Raw genomic sequence first — 26,209 nt, forward strand, 5'->3', positions numbered from 1 at the left:
TTGAATTTTTCGAAAATTGTTACTGTCAAGATGTCGCAAGAACAATCGAAAATATACGCCTCCCAATTTTTCATATGGTTAATTTTTAAAGAAAATTTTCGCTAAAACATTTTCCAAAATAATTCAAGCTTTAGGGAGACATTCTAGTGTGTGCAGATGTAGTTCGGTGTGTTCGGCAGGATGACCAAAAATATTTCATTATAATTTGAGCAAAAATGTATGTAAGCACATTCTTACCTTTTGTATGTGGGATTGAAATACTTTTTTTACAGGATATTGAATTGATTTTAAAACATTGAACTTCAACAATTGCATACCAAGTAATATTCGATTTTGTTCAAAACGCCAAAGCATTCCCTGTGTCTTCTTTTTAGAAAATTTATTTATTATCATTCCTTATTTTTTAAAATAACCAAAAAAGGTCATTAGACCAGATAACTTTAAAAATACTTTTCAACGCATGAAATCCGAAACATAAAAAATTGTGGCTCCGCAGGCATAAAAAAGGCGCCAAGAAGTAAACTAAAATGAAATTATTTAAAATACAATAAAGTTTTGGCATTTTCAAATCATGAAAAATTTCAAAGTCGCGTAATCATTTCGAGAATAAATATTTGTCTTACTTTCAGACCAATATTTGATTAAAATAAAACGAAATTGTAAATATGTATTTTACGGGGAACAAAATTCGGGCTGTGTGGTACAATTTTATTGTTTTAGTCGAAACTTTTTTTTTGTAATTCTCTATTATTTTAAATTTTATTTGTTAATTTTTTTATATTTTTTATTTTATTCATTAATATTTACTAATCTCTACTGAAATATATAATATATTCTGTTTCTGTCTGTATATGCGCGAGTCTTTTTATAACAAATAAAAACTATCCCTACAATTTTGTATTATTAAACCTATTTGCCCACAGATAGCACCAGGGTGTCACATCGTAAGAATTTCATGAACATTGTATAAAAAATTTTATATGCAATACAGAAGATTGCACAAAAGATATATATGCAGAATATACGTACCTCATATACCACTTGTACCACTTTGGGCGGGTTCTGGAGCCATCAGATGTTTGCGGTACATGTTAGTCAGTATTTTGACGTTTGACAGCTCTGAGCGAACATACTATGTAACAGGTTCTTCACTTCACCACATCTTCAGTCACTCGTTTACTAAACACTGATTCCGCTACGCTCTTGCCAAATTAAACTTGTGACTAAAGTGACGTTTATTCAACTTGTTGCATAATCTACTATTTTTTTATCGTAATAAAATATATTGTGAATTTAGATTACTGTTGCCAAGTGTTTTCTAAGCATCAAAGGAAATTTTTTAGTGAAAATATTTTTTTTAATTTTTAACAGTGGTGCCCATAAGACCTTCTTTTTACATTAATTTTATTTTAAATTTAATTTCATTTAAAATTATTTTCGGAATTACCATTGAGTTGGCGTCTCTTTTTTTCCCCTTATGACTCGCCGTTTTTGAGTAAATAAACAAAACCTGCTTTCATGTATGACGAAATTTGATTATTGTTTTGTGAACTATGTGACTAAATTTTATCGATGACTGAAAAAAACTCTTGACTAGAAAAAAATGACCAGTAATGTCATAAAAAGCTTTTTGATCTGTCTTTTTCTTCGAATTTCAAACGCACCGTATCTCAAGACTTGCCGAAAACTCGCCGCCGCGTATATAACAATAACGACAATGAAGCCAAACCGTATTTAACTCTTAGGTCTCTTTAATAAATATCAGGAATGGTTGGCAATCGAAACGAATACATAAGACATCCATAGGAAACGAGAAAACTGTCTAACTGAACGGATCAAAATTATTTACCCCCGGAAAAAAAAAAACTACACTCGCGACGATCATTCTATGCTTTTAACCGATTTCCTCTTGTGTAACCGCTTGTGGTAGCTTTGCGCGAACGAGTTCACTATTGAAACCACAAAATAGAGGATCATAACTATCACAAATTTCTCGAAAATCGCCGCCAACACGTTGCCGCCGCCCACCTTCACGTTCTGGCCGCCCCTCTTGTGCAGTTTGTTTTTCTGCCCGTCTAGGAACGCCTTGAACGGCACCTGCAACTTCTCACCGACGAACGGAACCAATATCAAATAGTTTATGGCAGTCTCGATCAGCGTTTCGTTAAAAGCTATGATGACAAACAACTTTTGGATGTGCATCTTAATGACCGCCTTGCCTATCAACGTGGCACCGAAGAACGTCCAAAATGGCACCAAGAAATGGCCGCAGGTTATGCCCGCCAAGTCGAAAAGCGGATTTGGTATCTGAAAATCGGAACGCGTTGCTGGTTTTCTCGTGGCACGATCCTTTCCAAATCTTTTCACCGCCAAAGTGCGAAAAATTAATGTCTAATATAACTTTTTATAAAACTTCTGGATTCCTCTTGCGTCGGTACTTGTTGAGTCGACTAGCTTTTCAGCCAGTTTCAGTCAAGCTCTGAAGAAGTGAACTAGATGATTGGCGAAACGTTATCTAGTTCGACTCAACAAAAACCGACGCAGGAGGAATCCAGAAGTTTTATAAAACGTATAACAGTAGCCTGTGGAATTTTCTTTGAAAAAGTCTAACGTAACGCTGAGTGTCATATTATATGTTCGTTCCAACCTCAAATCACAACCAGGTTGGAAACATTTTACATACGGTACGATTTACGGAAATTGTTTAGGACAACAGACGGGAGATATGTTTCATACGTTAGTCGGTTATCAATTACCTATAATGTTTATTCAAATTTTCTCGGGGCGCCACTCGTGCTTCTCTATATATTCCAAGTTCTTTTGATATCTTTTGAGTAAAGGAAAGTATAGTCTATACAATCTGCGATGACATACTAGGTGATAAAAACAAGAGAGGTGCCTCAGTACGCAAAACGCACTCATTCACCTGTTACTGTTCCATTGTAAAACAAGGTCGCATTTTTAAAAAAGTGTTGTCGAAACTCGAAAGGCAGTCTTTAACTATTATGCATAATGCACGCTATCCTTCAAGATTTAGTGAAAATATACCAAATGCATCGACAAGAAAAAAAGAAATTATCAATTGGTAAGTAAGTACGCGGATTAATTACCCAGAAAATGGTCCAAAATTGTCAAAAACTACAACAAACTTGCCGTACGACGAAATAATTGCTGAAATGGGTCTTCAAGTTTTAAGATTGCCTCTTTACCATTGTATATTTAATGCCACAGAATTGGTGTGGGCTCAATGCAAAACATTTTTTAATAAAAATATGATGATACTGTCGTAGTATCAGTTTGGGAGACAGCTCTCCAGACAGTTACCAAAGAAAAATGGATCAGTTGTATAACACATACAGAAAATGTAATAAAAGAATACTGGGAAAAAGAGAATACACTTGATATAACGGAACCACCACTTGTTATTAATGTTGGCGAAGGATCATTTTCTGGTAGTAGCAGTTTCATCATAAATATGGTTTACTTATCTATGTACTCTTGTTAAATTATATTTTAAATGGTATAATATATATTTTTTAATTCGATTTCTTTGATATTGTTTTATTTTTTATTGCATGGACACTTCATTTAACAAATTATCATAAATCATGCACTTAAATATTCGCATGTCGCAATCTCGCTTACTCCCAAGTAATATAATCGTGACCGTTATTGACGGCTGTCTTGCATTAATCAGACAGACATTTAGGGCGAAACAACATCTGTTGAAGTATAAGTGAAAGTAAGATGAATAATCTATTTTATTGTCTGGCATCGTACCGACTATAATAAGATGAATAATTGTGGTCCTTTAAATGTAATCCTCATTAGAACTTTCTAGTTAAGACATTGTCGAAACTTCGTTATTATCATTATAGTGCCGGCCAGTCATATTTATGTAAACACTGATCAAAGGCTTATACCGAACAACTTAGATTGAGTCATACCAAATCTTGCAAAAAAACTTTGCCCAAAACCCCGATGAAAACGGCATCTCAAATGTTTTTATCCTAACCCTAACGTCAATTTTTCATAATTTTTCAAATGTAAGAGTTTTGTAACCCACCATGTAAAAACTCGAAGACCAATGGAATTTTCTTTTTAAAGTAAAACGAGCTGTTTTAACCTGTTTGTCTAATAAAAATATTTATCAAAAATTATAATTTTATGAATCATCAAATTCTCATTTATCGATCTTTCGGAGCGAGATAACAACGCTTCTCTGAAACGCAGCATGCATGTTATATAAATTATTAGTAGTGTGTATAGCGAACAATTTTACTTAATTTCAAAACTCTCAATTCAGGTTGGCTCGCACTTTTGCGGTTATGTGCATGATCATGTGATTGTAACGAAATACAGTGAACTCCGGTGATAAAGTACCCTCTCGGGACCAGAAAATGAGTACTCTATAAGCGGAAGTACGCTATCAAAAAACACAAAAATAATTATCCAAGTACGTAGAGAGTTTTATTTTATATAAAAATAGAAAACTAATAAACACTAAAACTAAAAAACGAAAGAAACTAAACTGCCTAAATTAAAAGTTTATCTATCTATATAAACTTTACAACATACAAGTAAAAATACATACCTTATCCTTTTTGAGTAAAAAAATTCGTTATTTTTCTTTGTTTATTTTATCTGAATACAAATTTCACATCAGTTACATTATCGGTAGATTGTAAAAAAATTGTAACAATTTTATCGGCACAAAGCGCTTCAGAATAACTTCGTACTTCGTTCTGTTGAACAACATTGTCGCTTTCGTTACCAGAGCTTTGAGGATCATTTGGCTGTGAAACTTCAGTAATAACATCATTATCCGTTAATAACTCCGTTGTTATTGAATTATCATCGACAATTGGGAAGCTATCCAGCTCAGGAAGATGAATGTTGGTTAGATCTTGACCGCTATTGCGCCAGTCCCAGTCATCGTCGTAATTATTTTGTATTTCTCGTACCACTGAACCAGAGGTAAGTCATGGTCTGAATCAAACTCATCTTCCGATTTTATCAGACCTGCATGTCGAAAGCAGTTTGAAATAGTGGTTGAAGTAACATCATTCCAATATAGTATAGGGATGTTGAAAGATTCCTTATTTTTAAATCACTGGATCAAACGATTCAAAAATATCTGCGGTAATATGTCTTAAGGCATTTTAATATGCCCTGATCCATTGGTTGCGATTTGGAGGCAAAAACTCTAATCTGATATTTGAAAGGGTTAGATTTTTTTGATGAGCTGCACAATTGTCAGCCAGAAGCAATATTTTTCTATTCTGACGTTTTAGTTTTTCATCCCAACCTTTAAATAATTATAAAAAATTGCCGAAATCGTCCACGCTCACTGGTTTGACTTATAAATGACAGGTAGATTTTTCATATTTTTCATGCATCTCGGGTCGTTCATATTTACCAATAACAAGAAATTTGTATTTTTCGCTTCCTGTCGTATTTGCACAAACCCAAACGGTGTACCTTAACTTCGACTGCTTTCCGCCCAAACACTTCTCTCCTCTAAATTTAAGGGTACGATCTGGAGTCACTTTGTAAAATAGCCCAGTCTCGTCACCATTGAAAATATCCCCAGAGCTGTAATTCCGTGCAATATTTGTTTGTTAACATCTCCTGCTTCACCAGAACTTTTTCCGACGTTTATGTTGTGACGAACTTTACAACGTTCGAGCCAACCTGTAGAAGAATTCTCACCCTGGCTAATTCTTTGGCTTTCAATTTCAGAATTGGACCACTTATTGCAATGTTTTCGGATCTTTGAACACGAAAACCATCGTTAAAGAGCTTTATCTAAATCTGAACGTACAGGATTTCTATTTTTTTTTAATCCTGTGCCATTGTTTTTTCCAATTTCTTTTGTCTAGCAATTTCCGCCTTATCTCAATACTTCTGATATTCTGTATCTTTTCCTTTACGGTTAAAGACTTGCGCCGATCCGCCATTTTAACCATAAACTCAAATCCGGTTTTAGCGTACACTCATACTATATAACCAGAACAATAGCAAAAATATTATACTATATAACAGTAGTATAAGTTATATATAGTACATAATATCGCATGAAAACTTAAAAGTATTTTGGCCGGGCCAGTAAAATTTAAGTAGTACCCCATGTACGTTATAAACGGAGTTTACTGTATTTCGGACTGCGGTTGGAACGAACCTTGGTTAATAGTTATGGAGAACTAACAAAATGCACTTTTAATGTAGGACACTTAATGAAAATCTCATCGTGTTCGACCACTTAAGGAGGATTTTACGTCAACTTTCTTCGTCGCCTAACTGGTCCAATAAAATACCTACACTTGCGCACGCAAGAATGCCGAAGAAGCCGACTTTCTGCACCAGTTCCTCAACAAACAGTTTGCCCTTCTCGATCACCGTCAACTTGTCCCTGTTTTGCTGCTTTTTCTGAAGCTCTTCGAATTCCTTCAAGTCGTCGTCTTCATCATCGGGATCGATTCTTTAAAAAAACATGTTAGCGTTACCAAGACCCGAGCAAAGAAAATTTTAAGATAAGTCAATTTTTAAAGTTACATAGTTTAAAAATATTTATTCCTTTTCCCAAAATATACCTGCCTTCTAATACTGACAGGCAAAAAGGAAGTTATCTGTCCGTCTTACTTTTCATCGGAACAGATAATGACCAGACCAGGAAAAAATTCTTATTGTCTATAGAGCTAACTCAGGAAAGTCAGTATTATTATTATTTTTTTACTTCAAAAGGGCACATCCTTCAAAAAAAGTCAACAGATCACAAATTTTCCAAATTGAATGGAAATTTCAATTATTTTTTAAAAAAGAAATAGTGCGTCATTTTTTCTTAAAATATATGTAATGTAGGGTATTATATTTTATATAATGCCATATCAAGCGCACCGAATTTGAAATCCACATCTTAAAATCTGTTTAACAACTTTTTTTTTATTAAAATGAAGTAAGCATGTTTTGGAATATTCAATTTATTATTCAAATTAGGTTAGTTTTAAAACTTGGCAACTAACTGGTTTCGTTTTGTTATTCCACGAATCTCCACCTGCCACGAGAGATTTCGAGATATCAAAATCTGCGCAAAACACTATCAATTCACACACTCAAGAGTCCACCAAATAGAAGACAAAGACAAATCTAATCAACTCACCCCGACAATCTAGCTGCCCGGGCCATAAAATATGGCGGTAACTCGCCCAACGCGGTTCCAGCTCCCCAGCACATCGCCTCCAACCTCACCTTCGACATTATCGTCAATATCGTTACTGGGATTCCGTCACCTTCGCCATCTCCCGGACAAATGATACTGCAAATAATAAGTTCGGGTCCGGTTACTCCATAATGGCTCATGTGCCAGTCAGTGAACTCAGTCCATGGAACTGGAATGGACTTCCGCTAATGCGGCCCTTCTACACTCTCTGAGGCAAATTTTATGTAGTGGGAGATGATATATGTGTATTGTCATAATTTAAATACATACGAAGCTGGGGTTTCAATTAGTTATTAATTAATTCATTAATTGAATCGATAATTTGGAGGTCCTACATTTTGTGAAATTACACTGAATGGCTAAAATATGGAACAAATTTATTTAAAAGTCAGATATTCGATTTGAATAAAAATTCTGACACACGCGCATCATAATTTGCAGTAAACAGAAAATATAAGTGGGTCAAAAAAATATGTTGATACCAAGTTCCCTTTTTTTAGGGAACACCATTTTTTAAGTTTGTAATTTGTTTAACGTAAAATATACAGACAGATCCATTATATATATAAAATTTATAGAAACAGGGCATGTAAATAGGATATATAAAAACTAATAAGAACACAAGATTAAAAATTGTATTAGAAGTTGCGGATAATCCCTACGTTGCATCTTCTGAAGTAGCTTCAAATAATGACGTTAGCGAACGAACAGTTTTGTGTATATTACAAGAAAAAAAGGTATTATCCTTTCAAGGTTACATTGCCACAGGAGCTGAACAAGGATGATCCCGACCGGGATGATTTCTTCATTTCTTCAGTCAGTTTAAGTGATGAAGCCTCGTTTTGTAGGTATTGAAAATCATACACAACATCTATGAAAAATAAATGGTTGCACAGGGATTTTGAATAACAGAATATTTGGACCTTATTTCTTCGATCAAAATCTTACTGTAGCCCGAATTTTACCATTTCTTTAAAATGACTTAATTCCTATTCTCGCAGTTTCTTTCGCAAATCTAAATCAGCTTGATATACCAGATAGACAGATTTGGTTTCCGCCCCATTTTGACAAGTGGGTGAATATTTAAATGCGGTATTTCCCGAACAATTTATCTTATTATTATTATTATCATTAGATATTACTCCACTAGATTTTTTCCTCTGGGGATATTTAAAATCGCAATTATATGAGGAAATAAGGCAAATTAATGAAAATATCCTCAATAATGTTTTGCAAGGCTTTTTAAACTGATTAGCATATTGTCATGAAGTTAATGTTGGGCATTTTCAACACCCAATAAAATAATTTTTTGACGTGACCCGTTTCTATAAATTTTCTCTCAATTTATTTAAATAATATTTTATGACAGATCAATATGTTAAACCCTCTATTAATCTTCTCTATAGTGTATATATATATTCCACATTTTAGCCGTTCACTGTATGTCACAACTAAACAATACTAACTCGCCTCTATTATATTAATCAAGTAATATTTGCTGTTCTTTGTCAATACTTACTTAAATAAGTAAAGAAAATAATGATTGCTCAGCAAATAATAATGCGTAAATAATTTAAATAAAAATATATCGGTAAATAAAGCAATTCAACAACGAGAACACAGAAGAGAAAGACAACAATCCCCATTACTAGTCGTCTTTTTCTATTGCAAAATTTGCCTCACTTTTCTATCACGCCGTCGCCATTTCAGTTTAGACCGAGTTCACTGTGTGTCGCTTACTCTTCCGGATATGGAGGCTCTGGAAAATTTAAACTACCACACTCGTACCCAGCCAGCGTGACCGCGGCTATGTGGGGACCCAAATATAACAGGAACGTATGGAGCCCCGTGCCTAATCCTACCGATGATAATATACCTAAAAAGGCACAAAATATGTGAATGCGGGATGTGTTGAATTGTCGCGAATCATGTTGATTATTGTTAGATATACAGAGCCTGTCCCAGCTCAAAAAAGTTTCATATAAAAGTCATTCGAATTCATAAAAATCTCTATTTAGGATTTTTTAATACTTTTTCAACTTCATTATTTGATCATTCTAAAATGACATTGACTGGCTTCTAACCAAACGAATTCCATAGGAATTTCAAGAAAGTGAGTGAAAAATTCCGGAGGAATTCCCAGGAGTTATATCTATAAAAGGAATTATCGTGTACACACAAAAAAAGGAGAACAAAATTCTTGGTCATTATTTTGAACCATAGCATCCAAACAAATTTGGTGAAAAATACAATACTTCTAATGATTGTTCTGAATTAGCTTCTTATGGCCTTCTATTGACACGCCTGGCACTTTAAAATACTAAACAAAATCAGTTAAGTTATGGTTTTCTCATGTATAAATTTACAGGATGAGATCGTTTTCTTGAAAAGTTAAAAAACGATTTTTTTCGCATGATCTTGGTAAACATTGTGAATGCAATATTTTGTAGATTACAAATTGTTCACTTTTTTTTACTAACTATAGAGGATGCACAGTAACAATCTGCAAACTAAAAGTTGGGAGAACCTCTATAGTGTTTTAACTTTAAGATTAAATTTAATTTAACACTCGCAAGAGCATAGTGGCATTATATCATGTCTCCCTGAACGGTTTTTTATGTCCGTTCTTCTCATTATCTGTTCAATTTTTATATTTTTAAAACATTTACACCCTTGTCAAGTTTGCGATTGCGGTTAAAATTTGCCCAGTGACGTACACAAAGATATCAAATTGTCAATAAAAATTATTTATGTCATTATACAGAACATTTTAGAAAAGACGGTGGTTTATATATAATATATTTTTAGTTTATATATAATTATTTTTGCGATTGTTGAATTGGTTACAGGAATTTTTTGGTTTATTTGAAAAGCAGCTTGTATAATGCTATAATGAACATTACAACTTTTGTTTCAAAAACATTAAATGCACCAAAAAAAAACGAGTATTTATGAGCTAGTTATATTCAATTAATTGGATTGTATTTGTGAATAGAATGGAAAAAAGGTATTATAATTGGACTACCCAATATGATACCCTTTTTGTTTTCGTATTAAAATGGAGATCGATTTTGGTCAAAGCCGAATTATTCTATACACTAACCACATACATTTTCTGTTTGAATAGGTAAGGTATTTTTGAAGGTAGTATCAAAAAGTTGAGTTTCTTTAACCCACGATTCAAATAAAAAAAAAAGAAAAATCTTAAAACATACATACCTAAACCTGTCCAATAGAGACACCACAGCAAATTTTTGTATACATCCTGAACTAGATGCTGATGTGGCCCCTTTGAATTTAACAATAAATATAACGATAATACTGAGATCCCCAATAATGTGACTAGTTTTCTATTTGCAAAAAAACTGAAACAAAAACCAAATAACAATAAAATATACAACAATGCCAGTCTCGATTATGAAATTACTTGAGTTTGAGTATATTCGCAAATGCATTCTATCAACGAATTCCCTCGAAGTTATTTTTACTGAAAGGGTTCGATACAATACGGTACTAGACAATTACTTAAAATTTAAGTGTTTTCAGAAAAAGAATGACGACGAGTAATTTCGAAAAATGTGCAAAACATTTTGCCAAAATTTAAATGAAATACATATATTTATTTCGAATACCTGCTAATAGTGGCATATATATTGTTTTCGGATCAACATGTAAGAAACTTTAATTTCTTTATCTCAATTCATTTTCAGATCCGAGTCTCCGTATTGTGTTTTAAGCAACCTTCCGTATCTCTTTTCAATTCGGTATCTTGGCAAAGCTATTCCTTATAACTTTTCGCGTAGGATTCCGGCTCTCGCAGTATGTACGAGGTGTGTACAAAAAGTAAGGTGACTTTTGACTTTTTTCAAGAAGTATTTATTTATTCACCACAATTAATGCTGTTCCCTTCAAAGTAATCCCCCCTAGATATAATACACTTGTGTGTTTTTTCCAATCCTCGCAGCACTTCTGGTAAACACTTTCTGGTATAGCCGTGAGTTCTTCCTGCGATTTTTTCTTTTCTCCTCAATCGTTCAAAACTGCATTCCTTTCATGGGTTTCTTGAGTTTTGGGAACAGAAAAAAGTCGCAGGAGAATATGGTGGCTGCGGCATGATTATGGTTTTATTTTTGGCCAAAAATTGTTGAACTGTTCTCCCACAATTCCGGACGTTTCTTCGTATTGCTTCTCGCAAATGGCGCACAACTTCAATCTTTATTGATCGTACGACCTTGTGGTAAGAACCCTTGGTGACACGAAAATCAAAGAAAACAATAAGCAAAATTTTGACATTTGATCGAACTTGACCTGCTTTTTTCGGTCTTGGCGATTCTGGGTTCTTCCATTTGGACGACTAGGCTCTGGTTTCGACGTCATAACCTTAATAGCCTTAATTCGTCAACCTTTTTGAGCATATCAGGATCATCATTGATGTCTTTTAACAGCTCTTGAGCAATGCTCTTTCAACGGTCCTTTGGTCCAAAATTAAGCAGCTTCGGAACAAATTTCGCTGCTAGACGTTACATGCCCAAAACTTCGGAAAAAATTGCATGGCATGGCATAGATATGCCCACGTTTTCAGCCACTTCTCTAATAGTGATTGTACGAGTTTTCAACATTTGTTTAACTTCAACGTTTTCATCAATGATTGACGTGCTGAGGTGTCCAGAGCGAAATTCGTCATCGGCGTCTTCTCGGCCATGTTGGAACAGCTTGTACCATTTTTTTGCTCAAAGTAGATTCACCATATGCCGTTGTTAATATTTCAAGTGTTTTGGAGCACGGTATTACATTTTTTACATAAAATTGTATGCAAATTCTTTGTTCCAACAAAAAAAAATGTTGAAGATCGAATGTAGGTAGCCCACCCAAGTACAAACATCACCTTACTTTTTGAACACATCTCGTATACAGGGTTAAGTCAAAAATTTATCGCATCATACTTTATTTAAAAAGAAAACACCCTTAATATTATTTTTATTATTTTACTATGCAACAAGTCTAATAAACTTCTATTTACTCATTCGTTTATTAAGCACTCGCTCTCCTATGCCCCGGCGGTGCGAAATCAAACTGGTGACTAGAATGGGTTTTATCGAACTTGTTGCCTAGTACTACTGTTACATGATTACCAGAAGATCGCTCCGAAACTAATAATAACATTTTGCCAAAGGAATCAATCGTATACTTCCACTCGACTCAAGTATAGTAATTTCATTATCACTATTCATTAAATTAAAAATTTCAATATATCAGCATAGATTTCATCCCGCTTTATCCGCAGTGCTTACTTTTTACCGTACGTGGTGATAAGTTCCAGACACTCCTTAAAAAAATATTCTAAGGTAAGAAACGGCCTCTTCCACAACACGATGCCTTCCCTCTCGTCCCGCTCTTTCTGTTTCCTCTGTTGCTCAGAGGCCGTGGGGGTATTTTTGGACGTGCTGTTATCGACATTGTTTTGTACTACGTTGCCGTTGGTCGTAGCCGGGCCGTGCCTCCTTGCCGCCATTCTGTACCCGAGCCGTTGCAACTAAAAAATTCCGATTCGATTGTTCTCGGCGTCGTTTACTTTACGAAAAAATAACATAACATGTCACATTCCGAAGTATGTACAAAATTAACAATACGCCATAACAAAAACGGGCTACCGGCACACACAAAACTAACTGCATACCGACGTTATTCGTAAAACGGACTAGACATGAATAGAATGAATAGAAACGACATTAGCTATGGTTGATTCACGTCGACTGTCGTATTAAGATCTGATGAACTACTTAAAACACGATTTTTTTTCAAACTTGATACACCACTAGCCGCTGCGGTCAGACCTTCTGCTCTATTATCCCCGCACATCTTGACTCCCTCCACATCAAGAGAAAGACAAGAATCCTCTGCCTCTGCCGCTTCCCACATTTTTACAGCCCTCTGTCTCTGTTTTCCAGTCATTTTCATCGATTGCTCCGCCTCTCATGATATTTTCGATTCTGTCTAGCCATGAGATTGTTGGCCTCCCCTTTCTGCTTCTTTTCTGTGGTATGTAATGTATTAAGATTTTCGCGGCCATCTCTCATCCTTCATTCTCTGTACATGTTCATACCATAACAGTTGTTCTGTTTCGATTCAGTTAATTTTCTGCAGGCCTAAGGAAATCCAACCATTCTGCGCAACAACTCTATATACTTTTACCTTTATGTTAACTCTTATGCTTACTAGGGCGTAAGTTGCTTTCTTTCCTTGCTCTATTCAATTTTTAATATCCTTTTTTGTTGTGTCGTTTTCGTTTAAAATACTTTCAAGGTATTTGTAAATCTAGATGATGCTCTTAATCTTTCCCTCCCATTTTCGTATACTCAGTTTTTGTCGTATTTATCGTTTATTTTTTATCATATTGGTCACCTAGCGTTCTAAACATATAGTCTGCGTCTTCTTCACCTATTAGTCATCTATTTCAAATTTTTCTTCTCCATTTGTTTAGAGCTTCCTGAATGTATATTTTAATAAGCTACATCCTTACTTTAGGTCTCTTGTCAACTTTTACTGCGCATCTTTATTTAACTTTTTATACTTTGTTAGTCCGAAGTTGTCCAATGTTGCAAATATTCTTTTTTTTTAAATGCTGCGTGTCAAATGCTTTTTCGAGATCTATAAATATTAAATGAATAACCAGATTTCTTTCTTTGCGCTTCTCCACCAATTGTTGCAATATAAATACATTGCCTTCCTGATCGGAAGTCAATTTCTTCTTTTCTTCTTCTTCTTTTTCTAATTGAAAATTTGCACACACTTTTCTATCACACCTTCGCCGTTCCAGTTTAGATGCAGTTCACTGTTTTGCGCGACAAGCTTTTTATACCCTAAATTTTTGGAGCTAATTTTCTGATGAAATATTTACCCTTTAAGCCGAGTATTTTTGTTTTCTTCGAACTTGAGAATCACTCATTCAATTATATGATGTCGTTTGTATAACACCCTTTACCCTTTACACGTAGTTACATTAATTTTAAAATTATTAAATAAGTCCTATTGGACAACAAAAATATTCTAGTCGGATGGTGCCCCATGAACTTTAGTATAGTCGCAAAATAATTTCAAAACTATAACTACAAAACTATAGACCATGGAGAGACTAATGATGCCAACAACATCGCTAAGGTATGCAGACACTACAGCGATCAACGTTTCGGTCATACTGATGGGACCGCGAATCACAACCCGGATTTCACAGAGATCAGTAAAAAGCAATAAATTACGCGGTGGCGATGCCATAACGCCCAAGATAATCAAAAGAATGAGAAAAGAAGGTATCGATACAATTCATAAGCTATGTATCATTTGGCAGCACGGAGAGTGGCCAATGGAATGGGGAAAGTCGATGTACACTGATAAGGACGTGAAACGGACACGAGAGCAAATTTCCAATGTGCTACAAATATTAAAAAAAAATCTTTTGTCGATTGCGGAAAGTGTAAAGAGCTGTGGCTAGTGTTGGTTCCAAAACATCTGATTCTCTTAATCAAAAACCTATAGCAAACGAGCTCTGGGAAGTAAAAGTCAAGAATGTTCTTTCCAAACCATTTTGATCAGTCTGGGGTGAGACCGGACTGCATTAGTTCACCCATACTCATAGTCACATGCTAGTATTTTAGCCTGCTCTGTTGAAGAATTGCAAATAATGACCAAACTGGAGAGAATCAGCAAGGATTAAGTAAGTATAATTGACTCTGTCGCCAACTGAAAAGAAACCGATTTTAGATATATTATTGCTAAGTCAACAAAAGACTTTCAACAAAAATAAGACAGATAATGAGAAGAACGGACATCTTAGAAAAACCGATCAGGGAGACATGATATGATGCCACTATACTCAAAAAGGACAAAAAGTAGAAAATGAAATCGAATCGATCCCGATGGGGGTTCACATAATGCGCAAACGTTATCACTCACGGCTTTTAACGACGTATAAAACTCGGCGTCCTCGCTCATTGTCGGCAATGTCACAATACAAATCAAAGTACACACGAACACTTATGTGTTTTTAAGCAGTCGAACACCGTGTGCCGGTAGAATTTCTCTCGCGAACAAAACTAGGTCCTCGATCACGGAGAAAGTTTCACACGTCGAAAGAAGATAACGAAAGCCCATTGGGCAAATATCTGCAGACTTTGCACTTTTACTAAAGCGAACCCAAGAAACTACCCGCCTAGGATGACCGGTAGCCGATAGAGATACTGTGAACGAATCATTACCTGTCAAAATTATTTTTATACTACGATCGTTTGCCGTGCCGAGAGTTTTACACTTGGTACCAAAGACTTATCTGTGTAAGTAGTGCAAAAAGTATATGTGCCAGACGCTACAGATTTACAAGAAAATTTATTTAAATTAATTAAGTTAATTAATTTAAATTAACAATTTAAAAGAAAGAGTTAAATATTTCTAAATAATTTCGAAGTACATCAATTTGTTTTTTATATTTATATTCTATTACAGAAAAATGTACAGTAATAAAACCTTATTAAGTATGCAACGAGAGATTGAACGAATACTATCAAATTTTGTGTTATTTCAAAGGATGATATAAGAAATACGGCCCATTGTAAAACAAAATTTTTGTTTGGTCCCACTGTGCATCGATCCATTAATTCGATTAATTGATTAATTACTTAATCCGATAATTGTGAAAACTCAAATTTAAGTTAGAAGCTCTGTAAAAACGACAAAACACATTTTTGTTTTCCAAACATCTTGAAAACTTGAAACTGCCACATTTGATTTTTCATTTTCCAAAAAAAATATTTCGTCTCATGTACAGCATTTAACATGGACTCTTTAACGACTGCATTTCGCTAGTTCTCTGATGTCACTTGCTTAATCTTTACTGCACTATATTTTTCTGCTACATCTTCCATGACGTATTTTCATAAAACGATGTTTGTGTAGATCTGCTCTATCTAATCTAAATTATTAATCACTATTTAAAAACAGCAATGTTTGATTCTGCACTAGTTACACAAATGTGCTATGCACCAATTTAATTATTTTTTTACTTTTTTAATTTAAATTTCGAAAATGATCACTTACACTCACCAATGGTGACATTTAACGGAGACGAACAAAGAAGGCTAAAATAATTATCTACGTAGCGACCTGAAATGCGGTTTTATCGCAAAACGGTAACGACAGAAAAAACTAACGAACAAAATTATACATACACGGCATACGAGCATATGATATTGTTCTCAATATACAATTAAAATAAGTATAACGAAGGTAAATAAGGATGATTGTGAAAACAAACATGCTACGCTACTGCGATTTAAAAAAAAATGTCTAGCCACTGGTTGGTGTCTAAGGTATCTGGCAACTGACAACTTTATCCTACCGATCCACTGTGGGCCCCATGCATAAACTAGGTTGCAATAAATCATTATTAAAAATGCAAAATTTGTCAATGTTGTTAAATTAAGAACATACTGAAACATGTAAAAACAGTATTGCTTTCTAAAAATACTTTACTAAGAATTTTTTACCAAGGCACAATATCAGATGTTTAAAAGAAAGTCTATTTTTATTGCGATCGCTTCAATAAAATAAGGAAGTTTTCGTACTTTTTAAATGGCTTAGTAGGCCTTGAAAACAAATGCCGCTTTAAGTATTTGACAACTGATGTCAGTCCTGTTAATCAGTTTAGAACTGCACATGCAATGTAGAATGTTTGTGTTTTTTCTGCGATTTGACAAGAAGTGAAGAGGTAAGTACCATTAATATTTAATTTTTCAAATTCTATAGAGTAAAAAAATATGAAGGCCAACGAGTGCTATACAAAAATATACATTTTTTATTAGGCAAGGGTGTAAACTACTAAAAACTGTTCGCCAAAAATGTCGCAAATAGTAGCAAAACTTATGCCAGTTAAAGATGTCAACCTCTGAGTGATAAAAATATTAACAATTATAATGCATTATTTTTATACATATTGTTTTCATTTTATACACACGTTTAAACTCAAAATTGCAAGACTACTTTTGTTTTTTCGTTTTTAGAAATGCACGAAATATCGAAAAAAACGTTATTTAAATTATGGAGTGTCTCTAGAAAGAAAAACCTCGTAGAAGAAATATTTAAATTGGTTGTAAAACATTTTAACCTTAATAATGAGAATGTTCCGACCAATACACAAAAACAGTGGAAATCGATTATTCAAGATATCTGTAACAAAATAAATACAAGATGGAGGAAGTGCAGCAAAAGATCTGAACGATTCTTACTAAAGTATGATGAATGGCTCTAATTGTTTTGCTAGGGCCCCAACAGAAGATTTCTTTGAAGAAAAAGTACAAAAAACCGTGGGTCGCCCACTTTAGCCCTTTAACCAAGTTCTTCATAGATCAAAGAAAAAAAAGTTGAGCACTTACTAAAAGCCAGTACGGAAGAAATTACATTTGCTGCTCAAATTGCTTTAAAAAATGATGGGATCTTCCACCAAACTTGGTCGGCCTATAAAATTATTATTTTCTAAAGAAACTACCGAAATGTAAGTGACGAGACTAAACAAATACAGTCGCAAATAAATAAAACAGACAGCTATTATTTTGGAAAGTGATATTCAAATAAATATTCATCGTGAGCGTCACTTAACAATGGTAGATGGAAAACTGTGCAATATTCTAACCGATACAAAATCGAAACAAACCTGTTATATCTGTGGCGCAACTCCAAAAAATATTAATATAAAGCCCAACAATACACAAAATAAATATAAAAATTATGACTTTGGCTTGTCTACGTTACATGCGCGAATAAGATGCTTTGAATGTGTACTTCACATAGGTTACAAGATAAATAACAAAAAATGGCTGCTCAGAAGTAAAGAACAACAAGAGGAAGTTAAAATTAGGGATTCGGGTCCAGTAATGACGGACATACCGCCAGAGCCTTTTTTGATTTTCCAGAAAAACGTTTAGATATAACAGCAGTCAATAGAACATTAATCGAACAATTTGGTGTGATATTGGACACAGTTTGCTCGGGGTATAATATAGATCTTGTAAAATTTGAAGAGTACTGTAATAAAACTGCAGACATGTATTTAAATCTTTACTCGTGGTATTATATGCCCATAACCTTAAACAAACTGCTGTACCATTCCACAGATATTATTAAACATTGTGTTGTGCCTATTGGGCAGCTCTCTGAGGAGACCCAAGAGGCACGTCACAAAGATTGTCGGCGATATCGCTAGCATCATACCCAAAGAAAATCGCATTTTTTTTTATTCTAGTGTTGGTATATCTTTAAAATATACTCCGAAAAATACTCATGTGGCGACGCTGGAAAATTGACAAAAAATTGTACTATTATTTACCGGCAATATATAGCCCCAAATAATTTTTTTTTTAAGATTTTTAAGTTACTCGAAAATAATCGAATTAATGCAACCTAGTTTGGGCAATGGGCCCACAGTGCTATCAGGTATAGAAGTTTTAGAAGTAGATACGAGAGGCGTATTGGGAAAACCGTAGCCCTCTATCTTTGCCAATAACACTGTAGAGTAATGAAAACACAAGCAACTCCCGGAGGAAATTTAAAGAATCATAGACAATTCAAAACCGAAACATTTCTTCGATTGCTCTAACCAATGTCCATAAATCGATTCACAACAAACTATGGCGCGCATTGTTGTTTGTGATTTAAAACTAGAACGAACATTTTGACGACTTAGGGGCGGTCCATTATTTACAATAATAGATAACCATCCGGAAGCAAAGAGTATCGGCGACATGCAGTTTTAACATTTTTTCTTGCAAATTTAGTATATTTTGGGAACTTCGGAAAGGCTCATTTCCTCAGCTGACCTAGTATGTCAAGTTCTGTCGAGTGCAACCTCTTCAATAAAAAGTGTCGAACCATGAAGATGATCCATTTAAGCTGTATTAAAGTGGATGTATTTTTCCCACCTTTTAAAATTTTTAATTTTAATGAAAAATTTAAAATTATCAAGCATTTTTTCCACTAGCCGATATGAGAAACGGTAAGATTTACGAAAAAAATTTAATACAAAAGTTTCTTCTAAGTATATATATAAAGTGGGTGTTTAGTTTTTTCTGGCCAAGTACAAACAATATTATTTTAAATAGAACAACCTGTATGTTGATACACATTCGCAGAGTGCGTTTCAAGACGTGTTCTACGACATACATACATACACCTGCGAAGCGTTCCGTACCCTGAGGCGTTTTTCTTAATTCTTTGACATAAACGAAAACTTTCATGGCAAGAATGTTTTCATTATTTTTCAAATTCTATGTCTGACCAAATAAAAGATTGAATTTCGTGGGGCCTCCTCCAAGCATAGACATTTTCTTAGTAAGCTACACGCTACAGTATTGCCATGTTCCTATTATTGAAAAATTGCTTTTTTTTAGATATTATGTTTATAGTTAAATTGAAAATTAAAAGGCAATTTCAACAACTCCAAAATATCTCTAAAATAACCGTTTCGGAATCATTGACCATGATCATTCATACCGATAGAATACTTAATAATGTTTTATTTCCAAAAATCAGAAACAGATATCTAAAATTTTATACTTTTGGACTTGCTTGTTATTATTCTTTTAAGCAGCGAAATTTAAAACGAAATTTATAAATAAAATATTTTTAAACAGTTTACAACCTGATGATGATGATGATGGTCCATAATTCCAAAAAGTTTTCCTACCATTATCTGCAGTCGAAGTTGCCTTCTAATTCTAAATATAATTTTAAGGTAATATACAGGGAATGCCATTTAGAAAAATTGAGTAAATTTACAAAACGCGAATCCTGGCCACACTGTCACAAGCCTCGAGTATCATATATCGTTGATCTCTCATTTAAAAATAAGACAGTTTTTACCTAGCTTGAAAAAACGCAACACCCTGTATACCTAAGAAGAAGAAATATTTGTATTATGCACTGTTTCTTAATGAGAGAAAGTTAGAAATCATTATTAAAGTATAAAACTTAGTCTTAGCTGTGTTCCATACTTACATACACTTATGATGTTTGTCAAGAGTGGCAGGTAGAGAGACAAATTTTTACCTACCTTAGTGTTTAAAATTAGAAAGATAGTTACTTGGCAGCCGATTCAATCTTGAAAATGCGCTTTCTTAAATGAGAGAATTATTATTCCCAATGTATTCAAGGCTCTTCGCAACCAAAACTCAACATTCGGAGTTTCAAAAATAATTGAAATGTGTTAGCATATGACTGGAGTTGGACAGTTAACAATATACCGATTTGTGGACGAGGATAAACGCAGCTCTTCGTCAGGTCACCAAGAAGTAGTACAGGAAGAAAAGAAACTATAGTAAATGGGAATAAAAAGACAGCCATAGGAAGAACAAAACGAAATAATGTCTGAAATGAAAAAGGATGATTTGATATTGGTAAGAAGAAATGGCGACGACGATATTTGAGAAGTTTCGAAGAGAAAACATACGCATTTAGAGTCAAGCTTTCATGGAAGGATCGTCACTGGAACAAAAGCATGCTCGGCAAAAGGTAAAAAGGTAGGGAAAGGGGATTTGGCGGTGGTTGCGTACTAATACCTCTTCCTGGAAAAAAATGACATCATTCACTGGATTACTTTAAGAAGCAAATTCGGGAGATTTTCAATCTGAATAAACCTCTTTGTACAAAATTTGTTGTCGATGAAAGCGCAACTAAAACGGCTTGTAGCAAGGCATACCACCCTTAAAATGACGAACGTTGCAAGAAGTGAATTGAATATGATTGAAATAGAAGAAAATATGAGGGGAGCTGAAAAAATGCTAAAAACACTATACAGCGCGTATTATTTCTCTGGACTCCAACGACCATACTTTATCTGACCACTTTTATTCGAAGTATGTACCAGAACCTCATGATATAACCCAAAGAGTATAAAATAGAGGGGAACGTCGCGTATACTGTTACGAATGCCATCTAATATTTGTGACCAAGTACTAAAGTACTGTCATGGCGGATTTAAGGAATGCGTCACACTGAAAATACTACAGTAGCTTGTAACGGATAACAGCACTTTATTTATATTTTAATAAAAAAAAAATTAAAACTATTTCGACATAACTTTTTTTCAAATTTTACCTTTCAAACTTTAAATTGAATTGAACCGTAAGCCCCGCGCGTTTTCCGTTTTCATGACTGGCCAGAATCCCTAGAGGTGTTAAAACTCGTTTACGCTTTTTAACATTGCCACCAATGGGAGCCTTCCCCTTTATCTTATACTCTTTGACATAACCTTTAAGCTGACCCCCCCACCCACCATCGCAATCCGACCTTTGTAAATGCAAATTTACATTAGAAGAAACAGACCACAAACTTTTTTTTTGTAGATCTTACCACTTCTTAGATCGGATAGCGGGGTCGTCACACCACGCTGCATATACTCTAAAGGCAGTACAAAAACTGATAGGTGAAAAGGTTACCAAAAACAAAGCCCAAACAGCATTGCCAGATCTTACAAACTTCCAAGCTACTCGCCAAAAAAGGAAGCAACGAAACAATCAAGCAAGCAAGAAGCGCGTCCCTACCAACTCCTGTTTGCTGCCCGTCGATTTCTGTCCCCGCTTCCTACACTCCGCCTTCAACTGCTCTTTCGTCAAATGCAAAAGCTGCTCCGCCGATTTCGACTTTTGTGTCGGTTTTTCCGATTTTTGGTCGGAAATTTTCACGGCGGAGGGCGGCGACGTTTCGACCAAATTTGTACTTTTCGCACGGTGTTTCTTCGAGGGCATTTTAGTCTTACCGAAGTTATGGTATTTTTTTGTTGAATAATTTTGCGGGGTTTCTACGAAAATTCTTTGTTAATCGGGCCGGTCGCGTTTTCGGATAAAATAAGCGAGACGATGGCGGCTATTTCAAAAATTAGTAACTCAAAAAGGTATATAGTGCAACCCAGTGCAGTTCGTAGCGCGCTTGCTAATACGGAAAGGCTATAACGAGATGCGTAAATAAAAATTTATTCTTACATTTGTCTGAAAAATTTTGATTTGCTGTTACTTTTTTGATTTTTAAAGATTTAAGTAAAATAAAAAAAAATGTTGGGTCAACAGTCAATTTTGTTCCTAAACAAAAAACTAAAATTTTTTTGAGACACTAGCCTATATATTTTATTAAATGGTATGATCTGTTCATAGATATAAGAAAGTTACCAATTGCTTTTGAACGGATTATCCAAGGGTGGTTATTAACATACAATGCAACAAGATTATTGTTATTAATTAAGAAAATTATTAATTAGTTATTAATTATTAATTAAGGTAATAATCTTGTTGCATCGTATGTTAATGACCACCCTTGGATAATCCGTTCAAAAGCAATTGGTCACTTTCTTATATCTATGAACAGACCATACCTAAGTAATCAATTAATTTAATTAATTAATTAATAGTTTTATCGGAATTCAATAGAACACGTTATTCTGATTACAATTATATAACTAACTTTTTTATTTACATTTTATTCCACTTGTTTTGAGGTATTGGCAAAAATAGGACAAAACTGATTTTTGTTAAACTAGTGAAAACAAAATTCAATTATTTTTATTACTTTTTCAGTAATCCTGGTATAATAATTGTTGCCATTTATAATATAGATGCACAAACAAATTTGTGTATAAAAACTTGTTATTCAAAGATGATATTATCGATTATTAAAAAAGACATTCACTAGAATTGCTCACAATTTGATGCGTGCACAACAATTTGATTGTTCTTTAATAATGAAAATCGATGCATTGGGAAGACCTCTAGGTAAAAAAATAACATTTAAATCAGACCGAAGTAGTCAGGGTAATTACTTTATACCAAGAAAGGTTTTTCATTAGAAGTATCGCTCGAAGAAAGGCTTCAAATCAATCATTCAGTAATTTAAAGCTTTATTTCTGTAAGACTTGAGTTACAAGTGTTGGATATTGTCAGTATAATACGAGTGTAAAAATATAAAATTATCTTAGCATAAATAAATAATAATAATAATAATAATTTGCATTTTGTTTGACTAGTTATCTCCCTCAGTTCGATAGGCAATTTATTATAAATTTTTACAGTCCAAAACATGGACTATTTGATGTAAGAGGTTATCGATGTGTAGATATATTTATGTTAAGATTCGGTCTCAAATTCTGCTGAATATCCGAGTTTCTTGAGAGCATATAAAGATTAGAGATACTTTTGGCATAAGTGGCACAATTTAGTAAGTACATACTAGGAAGTGTCCATAAAGAGTGTTGTGGAAATAGGTATCGACATGAAAAATTCCACCGTTAAACAGTCCAATCCGTAAAATGTGTTTCTGCATCCTAAAGATTTGCTCCGCACGTGGGGGACCGCCCCAACAAACCAAAGAGTAGTTGAGACAGGAATGGACATAGGAAAAATAGTACATTTTTATCGAGGAGAAAGAAACCTGATGGCGGAGCTTCCATTTGACAAAGCAGTAAACAGAAAGTTTTTTGAGAATGTGATGCACTTGTCCGAATCAGGAGAGTCTCGAGTCTACATACACTCGGAGGAATTTTACAACACTTTTCTATTGAAACGTACTAATAAACTCTTATTTAAATCGCGTGTTGAAAAGGCGATCATCTTAGTTTTACTTTCATTTTTCATTCAATTTCTGCCTAATGATTCATTTGTTCAATAGTTGTTCAAATTAGGTATGGGAGAAAGATGAAAACACATCATTTATAAGCACAATTATCTGTCAATTATCAGTACGGATAAAAACTGCCGACGCGATGCGAATGCTAGAAGCATATCACTTCCGTGTTAATAACTTATTAGTATTAATCAATATCGCAATATGACTTTAATTGTCTGTCACAGTACGAAATTATTTAAAAATTACCTACATCCTACACCTAGAAAACAAGTGGAACAAAATATAAAGTGTTTCATATAATTGTAATCAGAATAACGTGTTACATTTCATACCGATAAAATATATGAGATCCATTTAAATATCAAATAGTCTGAGATCTCAGAATATTGTTAGGGTCCTTTTTACATGTCATTCAGAATAAATCCGGCTGCTAATCGGTGCTTTTTTATTTAACTTGATATATGTAAAATCCAAAAAGTTAGAGACCATCAAAATATTATCAAGCTAAATTGAACGTACGGTACATTATCAAATATTTAATGAATAACAGAGCTTTGTATTTTGTCGCGGCTTTTTTCCATCGTGGTCCTGTGCACCACGGCTTAACTTTAGCAAAAACTTCAAGTCATGTGAAACTTCGTTAAAAATATACAAAAGTTGTACTAGATGTCGCGATATACATAATATAAACTCACTATCCTTTTTTTTTCAGTACATCAAAGACAACATTTTGTTTCTTCAATATAAGATAAAATGTTTTCCTTGGACTCTTACACAAATGTCCTTTTTCAATTTTCTAAAATATTTCCAGGATGATTTTATTACAAATTTCTTAAGAAAGAAAATAACTGACGAAAATTATTCACTCATAAACGCAGCTTTATATAAGATTTTAATTATTAATTAAATTAACCGATTCTCCTTTGGGATTAACGAGGATGTATTAGAAGCTAAATTTTAAATACTCTTTTACAACCTTTGCACATTAACAAACCTACTTCCTTAACACCACAATTGAAAACAGAAGACCTGAGATTCATTTCAAATACACATTTTTTTCTAAATCTAAAATCTTTGCTAGATTTTGCCTGGAACGGATAGAAAAAAAAAACTAGAAAAGAATTATTTTTGATTTGTGAGAAACTTAATGAGGCCACAAATAACACCATATGTATTTAATTTACGCAACATATTTAATAGGAATTTGGCGTTTGCAATTGCCCAAATTTTTAAAAATAGGCACACCTATCTAGACAAGTTTGGATCCTCTTTTTGGCAAAGATTATAAAATTTACCGGAATTTATAAGTAAAATAACCACTCAATACTAGCCGCTGCTTTAAATTTTCTTCTATTCTATTCCGCAAAGACACTTTAGCAAATGGCAATAATTTCTGTACTCGCTGTAGCAAAAATAGTAAAAAATCGCGATCTCGCTTGTTTCAGAGCTTAGTCTACATGAAACGCTTGATTATTAAAAAATCGTCAAAGGACAAATTTGATAACACTCTCAAAACTGACAAAACAGTTCGTTAATATAAACAAAAATTGAATGCATTATCCCAAAGTAACCTAAGTCATGTACTGATTGCGTGTTATAATTATGACAATGTATTAGAAAACGTAAAAATTACAACAGCGCAGGATATTAGTTAGCAAAACAATTAGCAGCGCAACAATTAAACAATACCCGGTTGTGACGTAAAATTTTTCGACTGCCGAAATTTCTGACAATAATAAACTCTAACTAATCTTTGTCAGTCTAAAGACCGGCCTGTTTTTCACTTAAGTTAAACTTATTTTATGTGCCTAGGGATAATTAACAAAAGCGAAATCCAAATTTCTCGTTACATCGCTGCTTTTTGTTACATAAACCGCATTTACACCAACAACGATGAATTTATTCACTGTTAATTAAATACTACGAAGCCAACCGGAAACTAACGTTGAAGCGCAACCAAAGCAGAAACTTTCTATTGATGGGCAAAAAACCAAAGATTTTAACCAAAATTGAACAAAACATAAAAAAATGCAAATAACTCTGGACAACAAAAGTTTAACCTTAAAATGGCATTGTTAACTGGAAATAAGCTAGAAAGCGGATACAAATTGGTCTTACAAGCTAGGTACAGGCCGTAAAAACAAATTTTACTTACCCACGAGTTGTGGAATACTTAATCAAAGTCTCGTTTTGTACAAACCATCTTATTATCGAAAACAGATTGAAATTTTTTATTGGTAACTGTCAAACCGAGGTGGCGCTTCTACCAGTCCCCGGATAAAGGACACGTCATTGTCAGTAAAGAAAGGTAACAGACCAAAAACAAAAACGCATGGG

At 34.0% G+C, this 26,209-nt stretch overlaps 1 protein-coding gene across 2 annotated transcripts; it reads right to left on the reverse strand.

Annotated features, from left to right (window-relative positions):
• Nucleotides 1-63: 63 nt before the first annotated feature.
• On the reverse strand, nucleotides 64-26,168 carry LOC132706670 (vacuole membrane protein 1-like). 2 transcript variants are annotated; one of them, XM_060678143.1, is made up of 8 exons: nucleotides 26,028-26,141; nucleotides 21,802-22,058; nucleotides 12,511-12,752; nucleotides 10,439-10,584; nucleotides 8,960-9,095; nucleotides 7,160-7,315; nucleotides 6,322-6,481; nucleotides 64-2,307 (listed from the first exon to the last, which is right to left on the reverse strand). In XM_060678143.1, exons 2-8 carry the CDS (start codon nucleotides 22,003-22,005, stop codon nucleotides 1,882-1,884), a joined length of 1,470 nt encoding a protein of 489 aa, XP_060534126.1. In that variant the 5' UTR covers nucleotides 22,006-22,058; nucleotides 26,028-26,141; the 3' UTR covers nucleotides 64-1,881. The 2 variants fall into 2 exon arrangements, with proteins under 2 accessions (XP_060534126.1, XP_060534127.1); XM_060678144.1 differs by lacking the exon at nucleotides 21,802-22,058 and having other exon boundaries at nucleotides 26,028-26,168.
• Nucleotides 26,169-26,209: the final 41 nt, after the last annotated feature.

Source organism: Cylas formicarius, unplaced genomic scaffold, assembly GCF_029955315.1.
Source record: "Cylas formicarius isolate icCylForm1 unplaced genomic scaffold, icCylForm1.1 PGA_scaffold_8__14_contigs__length_24414737, whole genome shotgun sequence".
In the NCBI taxonomy this organism is placed as follows: domain Eukaryota; kingdom Metazoa; phylum Arthropoda; class Insecta; order Coleoptera; family Brentidae; genus Cylas; species Cylas formicarius.